Source organism: Typopeltis vanoorti, chromosome 12 (assembly GCF_054136105.1).
Source record: "Typopeltis vanoorti isolate ZY-2024b chromosome 12, IOZ_Tvanoo_1.0, whole genome shotgun sequence".
Classification (NCBI taxonomy): domain Eukaryota; kingdom Metazoa; phylum Arthropoda; class Arachnida; order Uropygi; family Thelyphonidae; genus Typopeltis; species Typopeltis vanoorti.
Genome location: NC_143560.1, coordinates 77,507,825 through 77,525,516, shown reverse-complemented (window position 1 = coordinate 77,525,516; position 17,692 = coordinate 77,507,825). Strand labels below are relative to the sequence as shown.

General features: G+C 36.6%; 1 protein-coding gene across 1 annotated transcript in view; it reads left to right on the top strand.

Moving 5' to 3' along the window:
* LOC150100909 (protein MTSS 1-like) overlaps nucleotides 1–17,692 on the top strand; it is a 499,461-nt gene that overhangs the window by 292,731 nt on the left and 189,038 nt on the right. The window contains exon 10 of the mRNA XM_090401934.1: nucleotides 5,247–5,366. Within this exon, the coding sequence (XP_090258060.1) occupies nucleotides 5,247–5,366 (120 nt within the window). The remainder of the gene's footprint in view (nucleotides 1–5,246; nucleotides 5,367–17,692) is intronic.

Below are 17,692 nucleotides of genomic sequence, written 5' to 3'. Positions count from 1 at the left end.
ACGAAGGAAAGCATGACCCGCTAATGGCATTTTGGAAGCGCTTCAACATAAGCCACTGCATAGAAATGATTAAACTCGCATGGGAACAAGTGAATTCATCAACATTGAATGCTTACTAGCATCAGCTCTGGCCAGAAGTTGTCAACAATTTTAAAGGATTTCCATCGATTGAAAATGAAGCCAAAGAAATCGTACAAATTGCAAAAGCAATTGGAGGCGAAGGATTTTCAAATATGGAAGAAGAAGTCAAAAAATTGATCTAGAATGACGATCGAGAAATGACGAATGAAGAATTGAATGATCTTGTAACACCAGCCGACAGTGAAAGCAGCGATAGTGAAGAAGAAGATAAAGCACCTTTAACTTACAAGAAGTTAAATGAATTGTTAAAAAAGGCACAGGTACTGTCTGATTTTGCAATGGAGATTGACCCAAATGAAGAAAGAAGAGGACACTTTATGAAAGGCATTGAAAAACTCTGCGCTCCTTACAAAACTGCGCTCCCACAAAACTTTTAAAGAGTTGCATCAGTCATTGTCCCAAGCAAAAATCACTAGCTTTTTAAAAAAATAATTGTATCATGTACCTACTTATTAAGCAGTAATAAAAATCCTTTCAATTAACATTTGTTTAATTTTTCCCTTTTAATTACAACAATATTTAGGTTAGTTTAAATTATACATACATACTTTCTTAATTTGAACTATACCTAACATATTTTTTTCCACAGAAAGTTAACTTTGCGGATCGCAATTTTGCTGTGCGTGCAATGTATTAATGACGTACCCCCCCGCGTTCGGCAAGGGTTTACTGTATTTATTAAAAACTTATTGTGTAGCTGAGTCTTCCAAGAAGTGAAAAGTATGCCATCTCAGCCATATCAAGAACAAGATGTTCCTCGAGGGTTCAGTCTTAGGTGCGACACTTTTTGTTATCAAAGTTAACTCAATCACTGAACAGCTTCTTCCCACTGTAGGCAGTACCCTATATGTTGATAACTTCACAATTTACTGTCAGTCTTGTAACATGAGGGTGAGTGAAAGACAACTTCAGCAAGCAGGTGATCTGTCTTTCTATAGGTTCTTAGTAATGGGTTCAGGTTTCCAGCAGAAAAAAGTATCTGTGTATGCTTCGCCATAAATGTATTCTTCACCTCAAATCCCAAGTTTAAAATGGGGCAAACTTTATTCCATTAGCAACAGAATCCAAGTTAGGACTCATCTTTGACAGAAAACTTACATTCTTGCATTGGGAGTCATCTTTGACAGAAAACTTACATTCTTGCACATATTCGTCAATTAAGAAAACTGCAGGAGAGCATTAAATCTCCTTCACACTGCATCCTCTACTTTGATGTGGATTGATCTTCATTGCTTTGTCTTTATTGTGTACTTATGCATTCAAAGCTGAATTATGAGTCTCAAGTTTGTAGTTCTGCAAGGTAGAATAGCCATTGATGATCAAATCTTATCCATCATCAGGGTTTACATGGATAGTTGCTGGTGCTTTTTGCACATTGCCCATTCAGTCTTTATGTTGAACCAAATGAAGCAGCTCTATCTCTTTGATGTAGGCTGTTGTCTCTTAACTATGCCCTAAAAATAAAGTATCTTTTCTCTGTTGGGAGTCCCAGTATCACACATGTCAGATTGCCATATGTTCCTTTGGTATGTTAAAGAGATTATGGAAGCTCTTGGCATGAATGTTAACCACATTACCCACACCAAACATAACAGTATTCCTCTATGGCATGTTTGCACTTCATCCTGTAACCTCTCACTTTTTCAACTACAAAAGTCTCATATTCCATCATCTGTACCTATAATTGTTGGATCAAGATCTGAGACCTCTGTTAGTTGTACTGCTGTTTCCTAACATTACTATATCCAATCAGATCTCACTGAATTGCAGTAATTATACAGCAGAGTTATATGTCCTTCTAGAGTAAAATACATGTTTAAAATATAAAAGCTCAGGAAAAGAGCACTTTTTAATTTAAGAAAAACAAAGAAATCGTCATCCTCAAAGCAGACAAAGTCAGTGAAATGGTTAGCATGGATACAGCAGACTACATGTCAAAGATTTTTTTACTACTTTTGAACTCTTCCAGTTACACTCACTAGGACTACTTTCCTACATTGGATAATCAGGAAGAGACCATTGAACTCTTACATAGCATGCTCACCTGGCCAATAGATTTAAAAACAGAGCTTAAATCTGTGTATCCTTTAAGCCCACTACTATATGTGGTTCCGAAAGTTCACAAGGCTAGTATTCCACTGCGATTAATAATGTATGAAATAAGCACACCTACATATCTTTTATCTGGGCATCTTTCTGTTTTATTAAAGAATCATATCTGACACATGAGCTCCTTCATAAAGAACTCTTCACATTTTGTCCAGAAACTCTGAAATTTCTATCATGCCATCAGACATCCTTGCCATCCTAAACATTTCCTAGTTCACCAACGCCCCTGTAGATGAAGTTCTAAAGTTTCATGTCAATCTGTTCCTTCCTGGTATATCTAATCCATTCAAGTATTGCCTCTTCTCTAATTACTTTAAACAGAATGGAAAGATTTTGCAATAAGTATTTGGCCATGTCATCAGTAGTCTCCCTTTCTCCACCATGTGCCAACCTATTCATGGAAAATTTTGAAAAAACAATTTCTAATATCAACAAACCTTAAACCTTCAATCTGAAGAAGTTAACGATTTTTTTCATCATCTGTAAATATAGTGTTGCTGATTTAAACAGTATTCGTACCTCAATCAATTCATTCTAGTTCCAAAGTAAATTTAATTTTCTTTGGAACCAGAAAATACTTGATTTGTACCACAAGCCATATTAATCGTTTCCTCAATTCATCTTCACTGTACCATGTTTCACAAAAATTGAGTATTGTGTATATCTAAATAAATGTATATTCTGTATAAATAAATCGTGTATATCTAAATATGCTTAAGAAAAAAAACAGCTGTTTCCATCTGAAGGAATGCAGAGAAAATTAATGAACTACTATTAATTCTACTCCAGCAACTAATTTGTAATGGATATTAAAAACAAAAAAACTTTTACAAAAATTGCTTTTTCTCCAATCCTGCTCCATAGCAGAATCATGATGTTCGCTACAGAGACCCAGTTCCATTTCTATACATTGGCAGACATTCTATCAAGATAACTAATCTCCTTAAACTTTATTATTTATAAACCTATTCTTACTATACAGAGTTCAGAGTTCATACAGACTTGTAAAGACTGCAACTCCTATAAACATCCTGGAGTTTACAAAATTCCCTGATCATGAGGCCTTTCATATACAGGCCAGACTTCAAGAAGAAGGTTTTGAGATAAGAAGAAATAACATCTTGGAGATGCTGCTCACCACAGAGAAGACAGTTCTCACTTAGATTTTTTATTTTTACCACAAACACCATGACATTGATTGGAACAAGAGCTTTGTATAATGTTGGACAACAGCTGACTTGTGCCACCTCTTGTTTCCATTTTCTATATTGTAACTGTTCCTACAAGTTTTGTTTAGTAGTGTTTAGTTTACAATTTTCCATTTTAGTTTATTATTTTTTCTAATTATCCAGAAGGAGCCACAAGGTTTTTAGTGGCAAAACTAGTACATTAACTGTATTTACTATAGTTATTTTATAACCATTAAAACCAGTTTTCATAGTTTAAATCCTTATAGGCTCATTAAAACAGGCTCTAATTTGAAGCTAATTTATAAAGTGAAAGAAAGAGAGAAAAACAAACAAACAGAAACATGCTTTTATTTCATTTTTTCTCTCTCTTTCATTCTTTCTCTCCCTCTCATCCGTACTATAATCACAAATATACAATCTTCACATTCAGTCATGACTATGTTTTCTTATATCAGTGGCATCTGACTTTACTGTGAGTTTTCTCAATTTTCCCTGTTTATAATATTCTGCAAAAATTATGTTTTCTTCACTTAACCAATGAAAGTGAGAGAGAGAGAGAGAGAAGATAAATAGAAAATGAAGAGGCAGTTGAAAAGATCCGCCAGGGGATAACCAAGATAATATCTACAAATGCATGCAAGAGCAGACCGAGGAATCTAGTCTTCAAAGTTTGAGTATGTTTCTGTTACTCAAACACAGTGAAGAGAGGGGACTTGATAGAAACATATGTTGGTAAGATGACCTTACAGTATAGACACAAGTAAGATTTTGCAGCTTATGGCAGGCAGGAGAAAACTTACAAGGTCGTCCCCTAAAGTAAACTCAAAAAGGCATGTGGGATTCAAGTTCTTCTCATGGCATGTGATGAGCGTATGGAGTAGGCTGCCTATGGGTGTTGAGTACATCTTTAGCGAATGTTTTCAAAGAACAGTATGTGGCTATCCATTATGTAATCTGTAAGACTCTCATTGAGTCCTTGACAAAAAGTCATTTTTACAGGGCCCTTGTGAAATCTGTAGTCACCTGATCTTGATTTATTAGGGACAGTGCTATTTTCTCGGACGGTATCTTGCAAATATCCAATTTTCTTTAATTCCTAACTGTATAGAATAAAATATAAAATAAATAAACCATGAATTAAAATTTAATGGTTTATCATTCTGGTATAGTTGAAGAATCTTGAAAATAATCCCTGGAATATATACTACAGACATTTGCTAATATAAAATAAATTCCCATTGATTCTTGATTAAAACCTTGTAAGGAAAGGATTTTCTTAAAAAATGTTGAATCCAACATTATTTCAAAGCCGAATATAGAAACTATAAAAGTTTTGGTGGATCCAAGCATAAGCAAACCTTTCATGACAGGGGCAACTCGTGGTAAAGGTCGGGTAAGCTCTGATCACTTTCCTTAGTATTTCCCATAATGTAAAGCACATCTCCTTGCAGACATGTATGATGCTATACATTATGTGACCCCCCCCCCCCATAATGTATAGCATCATACATGTCTGCAAGGAGATGTGCTTTACATTATGGGAAATACTAAGGAAAGTGATCAGAGCTTACCCGACCTTTATCACAAGTTGCTCCTGTCATGAAAGGTTTGCTTACGGCTTACACTTGGATCTGCCGAAACTTTTATAGTTTCTATATTCGGCACGAAACTCTTGTAGTTTCTCTATTCGGCTTTGAAATAATGTTGGTATATTTTTATTTTTTGCATGATTGTTAATGATATTATTTATAATTTATTTTTTTATTTTATTTATTTTTTGGCCTTTCGTTTTTGTTATTGCTGTAGAAAAATATGATGGGTGATAAACACCTTGTGAGTGTATCTTCCCAAGATTCTGGGTTTACTTCCCAAGATACATTGATTTTGTGCCCATCAGTTTCTTCTCCTTTGGAAATATCTAATCAGGTTAGTTATTCTAAATTAGAATGGTGGGTCTGCTCTGTCATCCTAAAATTAGTTGCATGCAGTTATTATTCAAAATCACTTAATTTAATATATAGAGGGTCTTTCCAAAAAAACACCTCCCAGTTTTAATTGTAACTGTTTATTCAATCTGCAATAACATAATTTGTTTAGGCTTCATTGAAGATTAAAATACTTTGAAGAATGAAAATCATATAATTTGTTTCATCACCTGTATTTCTGGTTTTCTAAATCATCTCTTTTCGTCATCAGATATATTCCATTATCCCATCCAAAATTTTTTGTTTCAGTTTATCAGCCATTATGTGGATTATTTCTGTTAATATTTTTGGTTACTCCCACATCTTAGGTTGTAAGCTTATAGCATTAGTACCACTGGTGAACTAAGGTTTTTTTTTTTTAATTATTTTTTCTTTTTCTTTCTTTTTTGTATATTTTATTCATTTTGCACATAATCCAAAAACCCTGCCGTAGAGATCGCATATGGAATTTTTTCATACCACTTGAGGCCTCTAGTAAGTTGGCTGTATTCTCATACCAGGTTATGATATTTATTTCCTACCTAAAGACAATCCCTGACATCCATGCCCACTCTAGGATTGAAACTTGCAATCTGTTGTTTGGAGAGTAAGTACATTAACCACTCAGCCAACTAGGCTGACAGTTATTTGGATTATTTAGATTGAATTTCAAAGAAGCTAAGACCGTGAGTCAAATATATTCTCTCTGTCAGTTTCATGCATTTACCTACTTATTTATCTTATTTAGTTTTTTTTTTTAAAAAAAGAGTATTTTTAGGAGTAACTCACAGCTTCCACCTGAGCCTGGCTAAGTCATCTTCACTTACTTTAAAAAGCCTAGAAAATGTTCCTGTCATTCTTGATGCCACTAAAGGGAATGTCTTTTTCTTCTAGCACCATTCATATCTAAACATGTAAGAAATCAGCAAGAAAACAAATCCTAAATCAAATCTCATGATGAGTCTTGTGACTCCATGGAGGCTTGAATCATCATCATAATAATAAATTCTTTTTGAAATCATCTATTACTGCATTTGAACTTTCTCTAGTTATCAATTTCAAGAAAAAATTATTTCAAAATTGTTAACTCATGATGGTGAAGATGGGAGGAAAATGCTTTCATTTATAAGGCATATGTTTGGCAGAACTTTCTAAATGAGCACAAAAGTAAAACTCAGTTGTCTTTATTTCCTTGAATTGCACTTGAAATTTTTATCGAGCTATTTCTCATCTTGTTGAAAATATTGTATATCAATAATTCTCATAGGAAAAGTTGGTAAAACAACATTTTACAGATTTCCTAGAAATGGGCATTGATGTTTGCTGACATACAAAAATATTTCCTAACCATACTGTCTTCATATTACAAACAGCACTCTTCTTATTGTTGGGAATGGGTCGTGATTGTTTGGTAATTGGTGGATTGGTTATTACAAACCTGCTTTATCCTGCACATCAGTAAGTATTCATTTGAAGTTTCATGGAATCTTTTCATTAAAAACATATTAAATTCAGTATTCAATATTTCAAAAGATGTGTTATGCATTTCAATAAATATTTATATCCCAATTAAAACTGGGCATCCATCAAAACTTGGAAAGTCCTTGCTTTATTTTATTTTATTGAATTAAAGTTTTTACTAATTTAGTTAAATTGGACTGTATTTTTTATTCCAGTATACTGGCAAAGGAAATATTTGAAATACTTAATTACTGATGTATTTATTTAGCAACATTTATGAGAGGAAACAGAAGAATGAGGGAGTAAATTGTGATTGTGATTTAATTGTTAGATTTTTAGATTGTTAGATTTAATTGTGTAATTTTAGTATATTATTTTAGTTTTATTAGTGTAGTTAGTGTACTAAAGTGTTTTATAACATAATCTATGTCGGGAAGTCGCCGCTAGAGGGATTCGTAGTGTGTAGTGTTCGTGAAAGCTCCTGATAAGATAAGCGTTATTTTCAGTTATTGTTGATAAATTTACTTTAATATTGTGTTGTTTGCCTTGCATATCTTAGTGCGTCTCTTTGTGTGTTTTTGGTGTTTATAATTTATAATTTGATAAAATACGTTACTAGTAAGTATGGCTCCAGTATGAAGGAAAATGGCGGCCAGTAATGATGGTTCGCCATCTTCTTTCAAGAACGGTAATGTAAAGGAGATGATTCAGTGTACTATCTGCGAAATGTACGCTTTGCGGAGCGCGGTCAGAGTATGGTTAGATGATAACAAAGGAGTGAATGTGTGTAGAAAATGTAGGGAAAATGAGGAATTGAAGTGTATTTCAGATCGTGAGTGTGATATTTTTGTCAAACTTCAGAATGAAGAAAATAGGGATATGACAAGAAACGGCAAGGTTGTACCAGAGAATTGTGAGAGTGTGAATGTAGAAAGTGTGAATGATAGTATTAATTATTTTTACAGAGAATAAAGAAGATGAGATAGATGCAATGAGTGAGATCGCGTTGTTGAATGGTGCAATACAAAGGGCAAAACAGCAGCTAGAGCGTATGAGCAAAAGTCGACTGAATGAACCAGCCAATAATAACAAGTATGACAGGAAAAATAGGCATATGAGTGTGAACATGAACAAAATGAAGGATAGAGTGCTGTATGGAGACTCGTTAGTACGAGGTGTGTTAGTAGAGGATTTGACAAAATCGTACCAACCTGGTGCGACCATAAAGGATGTAACTGAGTCTATTAGAGAGCAAAAGGAAAGGGTGAAAGAAATGATTGTTGTGGCAGGTACGAATGATTTGAAAGGAGATAAAATGGAAATGATAGAAGACCTGAATGAATTGTTTGAGGTAGCAAAAGAAAAGAGTGAGAGAGTTAGAATGATTAGTCTTTTGCCACGGTATGACAGTGAAATGTTTAAAAGGAGGGCCATAATTGCGAATGACTTTATGCATGGGTTATGTATGACGAGTGGTGTGGAATTTGTGGATGTGTGGAGTGAGTTCGATGGGCGAAAGGATCTATATAAGATGGATGGCTTGCATTTAAATGGTTACGGTGTAAGGAGACTTGAGAAAGTGTTGCTGAATGTAGTGGATGTGCAAATTCAGGGAAACTAGATTTATTAAGGGGGGGGGGGGGGTAGATATACAGTCCTTAGGGAGGCAGTTGAATGTATGAATGAATATAATATGCCCGAGCGAATAAGGACAACAAATCAAAATGCGATAGTTAATATAAGGCATCAAGGTAGGGTTGGGGCTAATGGGGGTCTTAAATTCATGTACACTAATGCTAGGAGTATTAGGAACAAGAAGGAAGAGTTTTTGGCCATGGTTGGCACTTCCAGACCACAGGTTATTGGTATTAGTGAATCATGGCTGACTGTAGATGATATAGCTAGTGGGATTGAATGTGATGGGTATAGTGTGTTCAGGAATGACAGGGAGAATAAAATGGGGGGAGGAGTATTGTTGATGATAGCTGATGAGCTACAGCCAAGGAGAATAGAAGTTGAATTGCAGGATAGAGAAAAGAGCACATTTGAGGCCATTTGGTGTGAGATTGTGGCTAGCAGAACTAAATATACATTTGGGTGCTGCTATAGACCAGGTGATGGAAAAGATGGTGGTGACAGTATGCACAAGCAAATAGAAGAAATTAGTGGAAGGAGGGTAATTATTATGGGAGATTTCAACTATGGTCGCATTCATTGGAGTGAGGAGAGGACACACGAGAGGAAGGAATTGGATTTTATGCGGTTATTAAGGGATAACTATCTGCGACAGCATGTAATGGAAAATACTAGGGGTCAGAGAAGTGCTTGACCTAGTAATTACATCTGAGGATTTGGCTGTAACAAATATGACCACATTGCCACCAATTGGTGAGAGTGATCATAGGGTCTTGACTTGGGAGGTGGCTAAAGGTGTGGAATTTTCAATTAAGACAGGGTACATGTGGAATTATCGGGCTGGAAAGTATGACAAGCTTAGGAGTTTGATTGGTTCAGTGCCATGGCATGTACAACTGCAAGGACTAGAAGTTGATAGTGCATGGGAGGCAGTTAAGAAGTGTTTGCATGAAGCAATGGCTGACTGTATACCTAGAGTCCGAATAATAAATCAAGTAGGGGTTAAATGGATGAATAACACATTAAGCTTGAGCTGCAAAAAAAGAAACAACTATGGAGGGAATTTAAGGAGAAAGGTGACCGGCAGGCACATGAACGGTATAAAGCGCATGCCAGAAGGGTAACGCAGTGTGGTAAGAAAAGCAAAAAAGGATTACGAAAGAATATTGGCCATGCAGTCTAAAGAGAATCCTAAATAGTTTTTTAGATATGTAGCAAGTAAAAGGAAAAATGTACATGGCAGAATGATTTTAAAGACTGCTGATGGTAGGGAGGTAACTGAATCAGTTGATATAGTTGAGTTACTGAGTGAGCACTTTGCAAGTATATATCATCCAGGTGGTGACATTGCAGAAACGAATAAGCCAGTAGATTATACGGGAATTGTGGTGAATGAAGTGGAGGTGAGTAGGCTATTACATAACCTCAATGCCAATACATCCATGGGATTGGATGGTATACCAGCTCGTGTCATACGAGAAGCAGCTAAAGAATTGTCAGTACCCTTGACCATTTTGTTTAATTTGAGTCTCGGGTCTGGGTTAGTTCCGAGGGTGTGGAAAGAGCAGAAAATAGTTCCACTGCATGAAGGTGGTTCCAAGACTGCTATTGTAAATTACCGACCGATTAGCATATCAGGAATCATTGTCAAGGTCTTAGAGAAATTAGTCAAGAAAAGAATACAGGATTGGATAGATAAAAATGGGATATTGTATGGGGGACAACATGGTTTTGTGAAGGGTAGATCATGCCTCAGTAACTTGCTCACGTTTTATAACACAGTGACGGCTGAACTGGATAATGGGTTTACAGTGATACTACTGGACCTTGCCAAGGCCTTTGACAGGATACCACATGGAACCCTAATCAGTAAACTGGAGCAGATGGGGATAGATATAGGGCTGGTGAAATGGATAGGAGGGTGGTTGAAGGAGAGATACCAGAGAGTGGTTTATGCAGGAGTGGAGTCTAAAAGACGGCTTATGACTAGTGGTGTCTAAAAGATGACTTATGACTAGTGGTGTCTAAAAGATGACTTGTGACTAGTGGTGTGCCGCAGGGCTCTGTTCTAGGACCACTGCTTTTCAATTTGTTCATCAATGATATAGGAAAGGATTTTAGAGGAAGTGTTCACTTGTTTGCTGATGATGCAAAGTTGGGTAGAGCAATTGTGAGTGCACAGGATGTCAAAATTTTACAGGATGATTTGGATAGTTTGGATGACTAGGCTAGGAAAAATGGATGTGAATTTAATGTGGCAAAGTGTAAGGTTATGCACTTTGGGGTGAAAAGAATAGTAGCAGTATATTGCATTGGTGGAACTGTACTCCAGGAAATTGATGAGGCACGAGATTTAGGAGTGTTGATGGATAAGGAGTTAAAGTTTAGGGGGCACATTGCAAAAGTGACTAAATCAGCTCATCAAATCACTTGGCTTCTGAAAAATACTTTAACATGCAGAGACAAACAAGTTGTTGTTCCTCTGTATCGAGCCTTGATAAGACCCCATCTGGACTACTGTGCCCCGTTATGGGCACCAGGGTTTCTTCGTGATGGGGAGGAAGTGGAGAGGATCCAGAGACGAGTGACCAAGATGATAGAAGGTCTGTGGAATGAACCTTATGAGAATAGGTTGAAGATTTGTGGGTTGCAGAGATTGGACGATAGGCGAAGGAAGGGTGATATGATTGAGACATTCAAATTACTGAAGGGTTTCTATAAGATTCATCCAGAAGATATATTTGAAAATATGACTGGTGGTGTGAGGACTAGGGGCCATGCATGGAAGCTGGGCAAGAGCGTGGTTGACAAAGGTGTTAGCGCTAGGTTTTTTACTTGGAGAGTGGTGAATGAGTGGAATAAGCTTCCAGAGTCTGTTGTGGGTGCTACGACCGTGAATGAGTTCAAGGCAAGGTATGATAGATACTGTGTGAATGTTGAATAGTTGTTCTTGACATGATGTTAGGGCCTCCCTCGATGAGTCTGTGGACTCCTTGAAGTTGCCCGGAACAATAATAATAATAAATATGAGTGTACAATTCACATACAGAGAAATACCGATGATTTGATAACTTGAAAAGAAAAGAACCTGAAAAAAAAAGCCTTATGCTTTGGCAAAGCAATATACTGTATTTATTCGAATATGACTCGCACTTTTTTCCCCAAAATGAAAGTTAAAAAACCATAGTGCACGATATATGCAGGGATTTTCGGAAACTAAAGTTTTTCAGGAAAAAGCTAAATTAATGTTTATAATTAAATTCTCAGTATTCATTATAATTTTAATTGCTCACATAGAGCCTCTTCAGCTGAGTCGGTATAGACAAAGCTGTTTTACTAAATCAATTAAGGAATTGAACAACGTAGAATATAAATTAAATTACACTTTAATAAATATTTCCGATATTTCGGCAACGTCACGTTGCCATTTTCAAAAGGAACTTACAAAAAGGCATGTGCACGTAGGCACTAACAACACAGTAATTGAGAATGAAGAGATGAAGCTATTGTTTTCCTAGAAGTCCTGATGGTGCCCTCTAACGGGTTAAGTAGGTGTTCTTGGCCGTTGGGCTGTAGGTCTGCTGATGTAAGCCTCCCAAATTTGGGGCAGTCGCATACAACCAAATTCATTGAGGTTTGGAGAGTTTCTTAGGGCTGAGGCTGATTCCATAAATAGTCTTTAGAATTTGTATTTGCTACTGTTGGATTCTGAATATATAGAGATTTAAGTAATTATTGTTTGATTCAGAATCCAACATGATCTTCCATCACAAAGGCTAGACTTGTAATTAATAATTAATGTAAATCACTTGTTTATAATTTAATATTCATATAACTACCTTTAACTTTATTTGATATTTAATTATTTAATCAAGGATATATGTATTAATAGTAATAAAACTCTGTATTAAAATATTATTAAGTTTATTTTATTTTTTGCTATATTAATATAAGAATTTGTATTCAACATTTTAACTGCGTATTAATTGAAATGTAAATATTCTTATTTTGTTCCTGTTTGTAGATGTTTAACGTTATGCAATAGCTCAATTTTATTATATTTTGTTTGGTTGTCATGGAGACGTATGTAAGAGAGCGAGCGCGAGTTTGGAACAGTGCGTGAGGGAGAATGCTGAAAGTTTACTGAAAAGAGTTTGAGTAAAAGAAAGCACGAGAAAAATTTAGGCAGGTAGAATGGATATATAAGTGAGGAACGCTGAAAAAAGTCATTCATTCGGTTGGAATCAGAGGATATTCTTATTCGGCATTCGGAGAAGGAATCTAAAAGGAGATAGATTCGGAGAATCAGAGTGCGATAATAGCGAGTCACTCAAGTAGCTAATTGAAGTCCAGTAGTCGAGAAGCGGTTAGCTAATAAGTTGTAGAATAACAATCAGAAGACAGCTGAGTGATTACTGAATGACTAGCGATACTATAGTTGATTTAATTTCAGGGCCGACCTTTCAAAGACACACAGAATCTTGAAGCATAGCACGGAGTAACTAGAGAATAAGTAGACGCTGTAGAGTTGAAGTTTAACGATAGCGGTGTTGAGAATTATAGTACCTAAAGGATTAAATTGAATGTACAAGAGTTGTTAAGTGATGTCAAATGTAGTATAAGCGTTTTGACCTGTGCAAGAACGTTTGATTATGTGTATTGTTACCGTTAATTAATTCAGTTATTGCTTAGAAGAATTATTTTAATGAGTGCCGTTTATTGTTTAAAGTGTTTACAGTTATAAAAAGTGTTTGCGTATAAGTAGATGAAGAAAGAAGATTATCGGTAAGAATATTCCAACCATTAATATTCCTATACAGAGATATGTGTGAGTTTCATCCTAGAATTTCCTTATATTAACAGTAACTATTGCAGAGATTGGCTGAAGTGTAGATTTAAAAGTGTTTGCTTGTGAAGAAGTGTTACTGCAATATTATTGTATTTGGAACTTAAGGAACTATGAGAAGACTGTATTACAGATAACAGATTTACCATTGTCTGAGTTTGTATGACTGTATTATCAGAAAGGCTGAAGTGTCTATAATAACTTATTTAGTGATTTGATCTTAAGTGTAAAATTTGTGATTCTAAAATTAAATGTTTGTTTTTGTTAATCAAAAGTTGTATTTTGCCTGAATCTCTTTTACTGCACCATTCATAAAATATTCGAACCAAAGTGGGTGAATTAAGTAAGTTAAATGTACTCAGCCAGTATATATAATAACAACATATAAAGGAAAGGTAGTTGAGAGTTGATTTTTCTTCAATTCTTGAACTAATACAGATATAGAGTGGTGCAGTCTTTAAATATAAATTTTCTCTATATTTGAATTAGAAATCAACTTGCAACCTATCAACTAGTTAAGAACATCGTAATAACTAAATATCGGATCCAAAGTATAGATTGAGAAGAAGTAGGATCCAACACGGTGTATTCTGTGGCGTGTATCCAGAGCATGGTCTGCAAGACCAGAATGGCTGTACTTGTGAAAACGGATGTAGTCCTTGTATTCAGAGATTCTGATATTCGCTGTCCTGCCTGTTTGGCCAATGTAAGACAGTTTACAACTGCAAGGGACCTGGTATACACCAGGTAGGTCTAGGGGAAGTGGTTGGTCTTTGATGGAGCAGATAAGCGATGCCAATTTTCTGTAAGGCCTGTAACAGGAGGTCAGGTCATGTTTTTTTAAAATTTTGGTAATTTTTTCCGAGGTTCCTCGGACGTAGGGAATGGTGATGGATTTAGAGTAATCCTTGTTGTGGAAGGGGGGGGGGGGAATGTGGTTTGTAGGTTTTAATATTTTTTGGATTTTTTTGGGGGGGGAGGGTAGCCATTGGCTGAGAAAGTGTTAAGGATGTGATTTAGTTCAGTGTTTAGGGCCATGTCGTTAGAACAGATTAGTTTACCCCTGTTGTATAGTGTTTTCACCACTCCATATTGTTGTGAGGGGGGGGGATTTTTGGTGAATGTATCTGCCTGTATGGGTGGGTTTTCTATAAACTGAGAAAACCAAGGTTCCATCAGGCTGGCGGGTGACTATTGTGTCTAGGAAAGGGATGCTGTTGTTTTCCTCTTTTTCCAGGGTGAACTTGATTCTGGAGTGTTGGATGTTTAAGTGTGTTAAGAAGGAGAGGAGTGTTTCAGAGCCATGTGGCCAAATAGTGAACACATCATCAATGTAGCGAAGCCATATGGTTGGTTTTTGCGGGGCAGTGACTAAGGCTTTTTCTTCAAAGGTCTCCATAAAGAAATTGGCCAAGGGTGGGGAGAGTGGTGAACCCATGGCTGTCCCCTCTATTTGTTTGTAGAATTTTCCCTGCCAAACGAAATAGCCTGAGTTCATTGTGAACTGAGATATCAGGAGGAAATTTAGCTTGGATTAGCTCTAAAATTTCCTTGAGTGGGACATTTGTGAATAAGGAGGAGACGTCAAAGCTGACCATTATGTCAGTATGTTGGAGTGTAAGGTTTTCTATGCTGGCTTTGAAGTGGGCTGAGTTTTTTATGTGTGATGGTGTGTTGCCAGTATAGTATGTGAGCTCTTTGGCCAAATGTTTAGCTAATTTGTATGTGGGGGAATCAATGCCATCCACTATGGGACGTAAATTCCCATTTTCTTTATGTATTTTTTGGAGTCAGTAAATACGGGGGGTGGGGGGGTATAGAGTTAAACGGCTTTAATCTGTTGGTAACTTCTACAGGCCAAGAAGTGACTTAAGGAGCCTGTGAAGTTTTCTAATTTGTGAGTTGATGGGATTGTATTCGATAGGGAGGTAAGTAACCCAATCTAATAGAAGAGCATTAAGCTTACCTTTGTAGTCCTTTTGGTTAAGTACTACAGTTTAATTTCCCTTATCCACTTTGGTGATAACTAATTCTTTAATATTCCTCATTTCCTGTAGAGCTTTATATTCCTTGTTGGATATGTTGGTTTTTAGTGGTCTTGCTTTGGAGAGGACACAAGCTACATCCAGTCTTATACTGTTGGCTATTAGATGTGGAAGGTGGCAGATTCTGCGTTCGATCTGGATCATAATATCCTCACTAGGTATTTTTCTGGGAACAATGGCGAAGTTATGGCCACATGAAAGCGTGTTGAGTGCTTCAGGGTGACTGAAGAAAGGTTGATTACGGTGTTGGTAGCAAGTTTTGGATTGACAGTACAGTTCTTTTTTAATTTTTCGAATTTTTTCATCTGTCGGCCTCGTATTTTTTCAAATTCTTTGTCTGCAGCAGTACACGAGACATCATGTAAAATAGACCACAGTTCGTGATTTAAAGTGCACGAAAGCTCATCTTCGAAGGCACGAATAGCTTCGTTAATTTCCGCTAAGAGAAACCGCGTGGCGGTGATTTGTTCGCGAAGCAACACGTAGCTAGCGCAGTTATATATACGGAGAGCTTTTTGTGAAACCCACCCATACAGGCAGATACATTCACCAACAATCCCACCACCCCCCTCACAACAATATGGAGTGGTGAAAACACTATACAACAGGGCTAAACTAATCTGTTCTAACGACATGGCCCTAAACACTGAACTAAATCACATCCTTAACACTTTCTCAGCCAATGGCTACCCCCCAAAAAAATCCAAAAAATATAAAAACCTACAAACCACAGCCCCCCCCACACACACACACAACAAGGATTACTCTAAATCCATCACCATTCCCTACATCCAAGGCACCTCAGAAAAAATTACCAAAATTTTAAAAAAACATGACCTGACCTCCTGTTACAGGCTTTACAGAAAATTAGCATCCCTTATCCGCTCCACCAAAGACCAACCACTTCCCCTAGTCCTACCTGGTGTATACCAGGTCCCTTGCAGTTGTAAACTGTCTTACTTTGGCCAAACAGGCAGGACAGCGAATATCAGAATCTCTGAACACAAGGACTACATCCGTTTTCACAAGTACAGCCATTCTGGTCTTGCAGACTATGCTCTGGATACATGCCACAGAATACAGTGGAAGAAAGCTACAGTAATACACCGTAGCAAATACAAATTCTAAAGACCATTTATGGAATCAGCCTCAGCCCTAAGAAACTCTCCAAACCTCAACAAATTTGGTTGTATGCGACTGCCCCAAATTTGGGAGGCTTACATCAGCAAACCTTCAGCCCAACGGCCAAGAACACCTACTTAGCCTGCTAGAGGGCACCATCAGGACTTCTAGGAGAACAATAGCTTCATCTCTTCATTCTCAATTACTGTGTTGTTAGTGCCTACGTGCATGTGCCTTTTTGTCACGTTGCCATTTTCCTTTTGAAAATGGCAACGTGACATTGCCGAAATATCGGAAATATCTATTAAAGTGCAATTTAATTTATATTCGTATCTACGTTGTTCAATTCCTTAAGTGATTTAGTAATGCATAACCAACATATAAGCCTATCTACGACAAAGCTGTTTTGTCAGAAAAAACTGGGTTTGATTCCCGTCCGAGATGTGAGGAACCTTTATCTGGTCTCTTTTAACTAAAGGTGAGTTAGTTGGTCTCATATGATAGAGATGGTAGAGGGTTTTTCCGCTCAGAAACTCGGGTGTTTCATCCCTCAGAACAGGCAAACCGGTCCCATGAACACACACCAATTTACACTCATAAAATACATATATTTAATCCCTCATTAAGTGAGCTCAATCCGTCCTAATGGATGGGGAAGAAAGGGGGGGGAAACCCCATACAAACAAATAAGTAAATTGCTCACATTGTATATAAAATGAATGCATTTAAATTTTAATTATCAACATTATTTATGCAATCGGCCTGCTCACCTTCATCACACGATATATTTGAATCTTTAGCAACAATGCTTCTGTAATTAAATGAAAACAGTTTCTTATTGCTGGTCCTTTCATCATTTCAGAATCATAAGATCACCATGGTTTAAAAAAAACTGAAAATGGATATGACTTACAAATCTCCTATTTGCTATTGCCATTTTCGGTCTCTAGAGCAGTTTCTCGTGTGCATTGTCAATCTACTCAAATAGCGTCGTCTTCATTATCATCGGGCATTAGAGATGTTAGTTTTTAAAAACCTCTTTGCAATTATTTCTGGTGAAAGCTCTCAAAATCCAGTTGCAGGACAGTTCTAATGATGGTCTCTTAATCTTTCTTGCCGGAGTCAGGTTGTAGCCACCGGCTGCCATCCACTCTGTGTAGAACTTTGGCAGATTATATA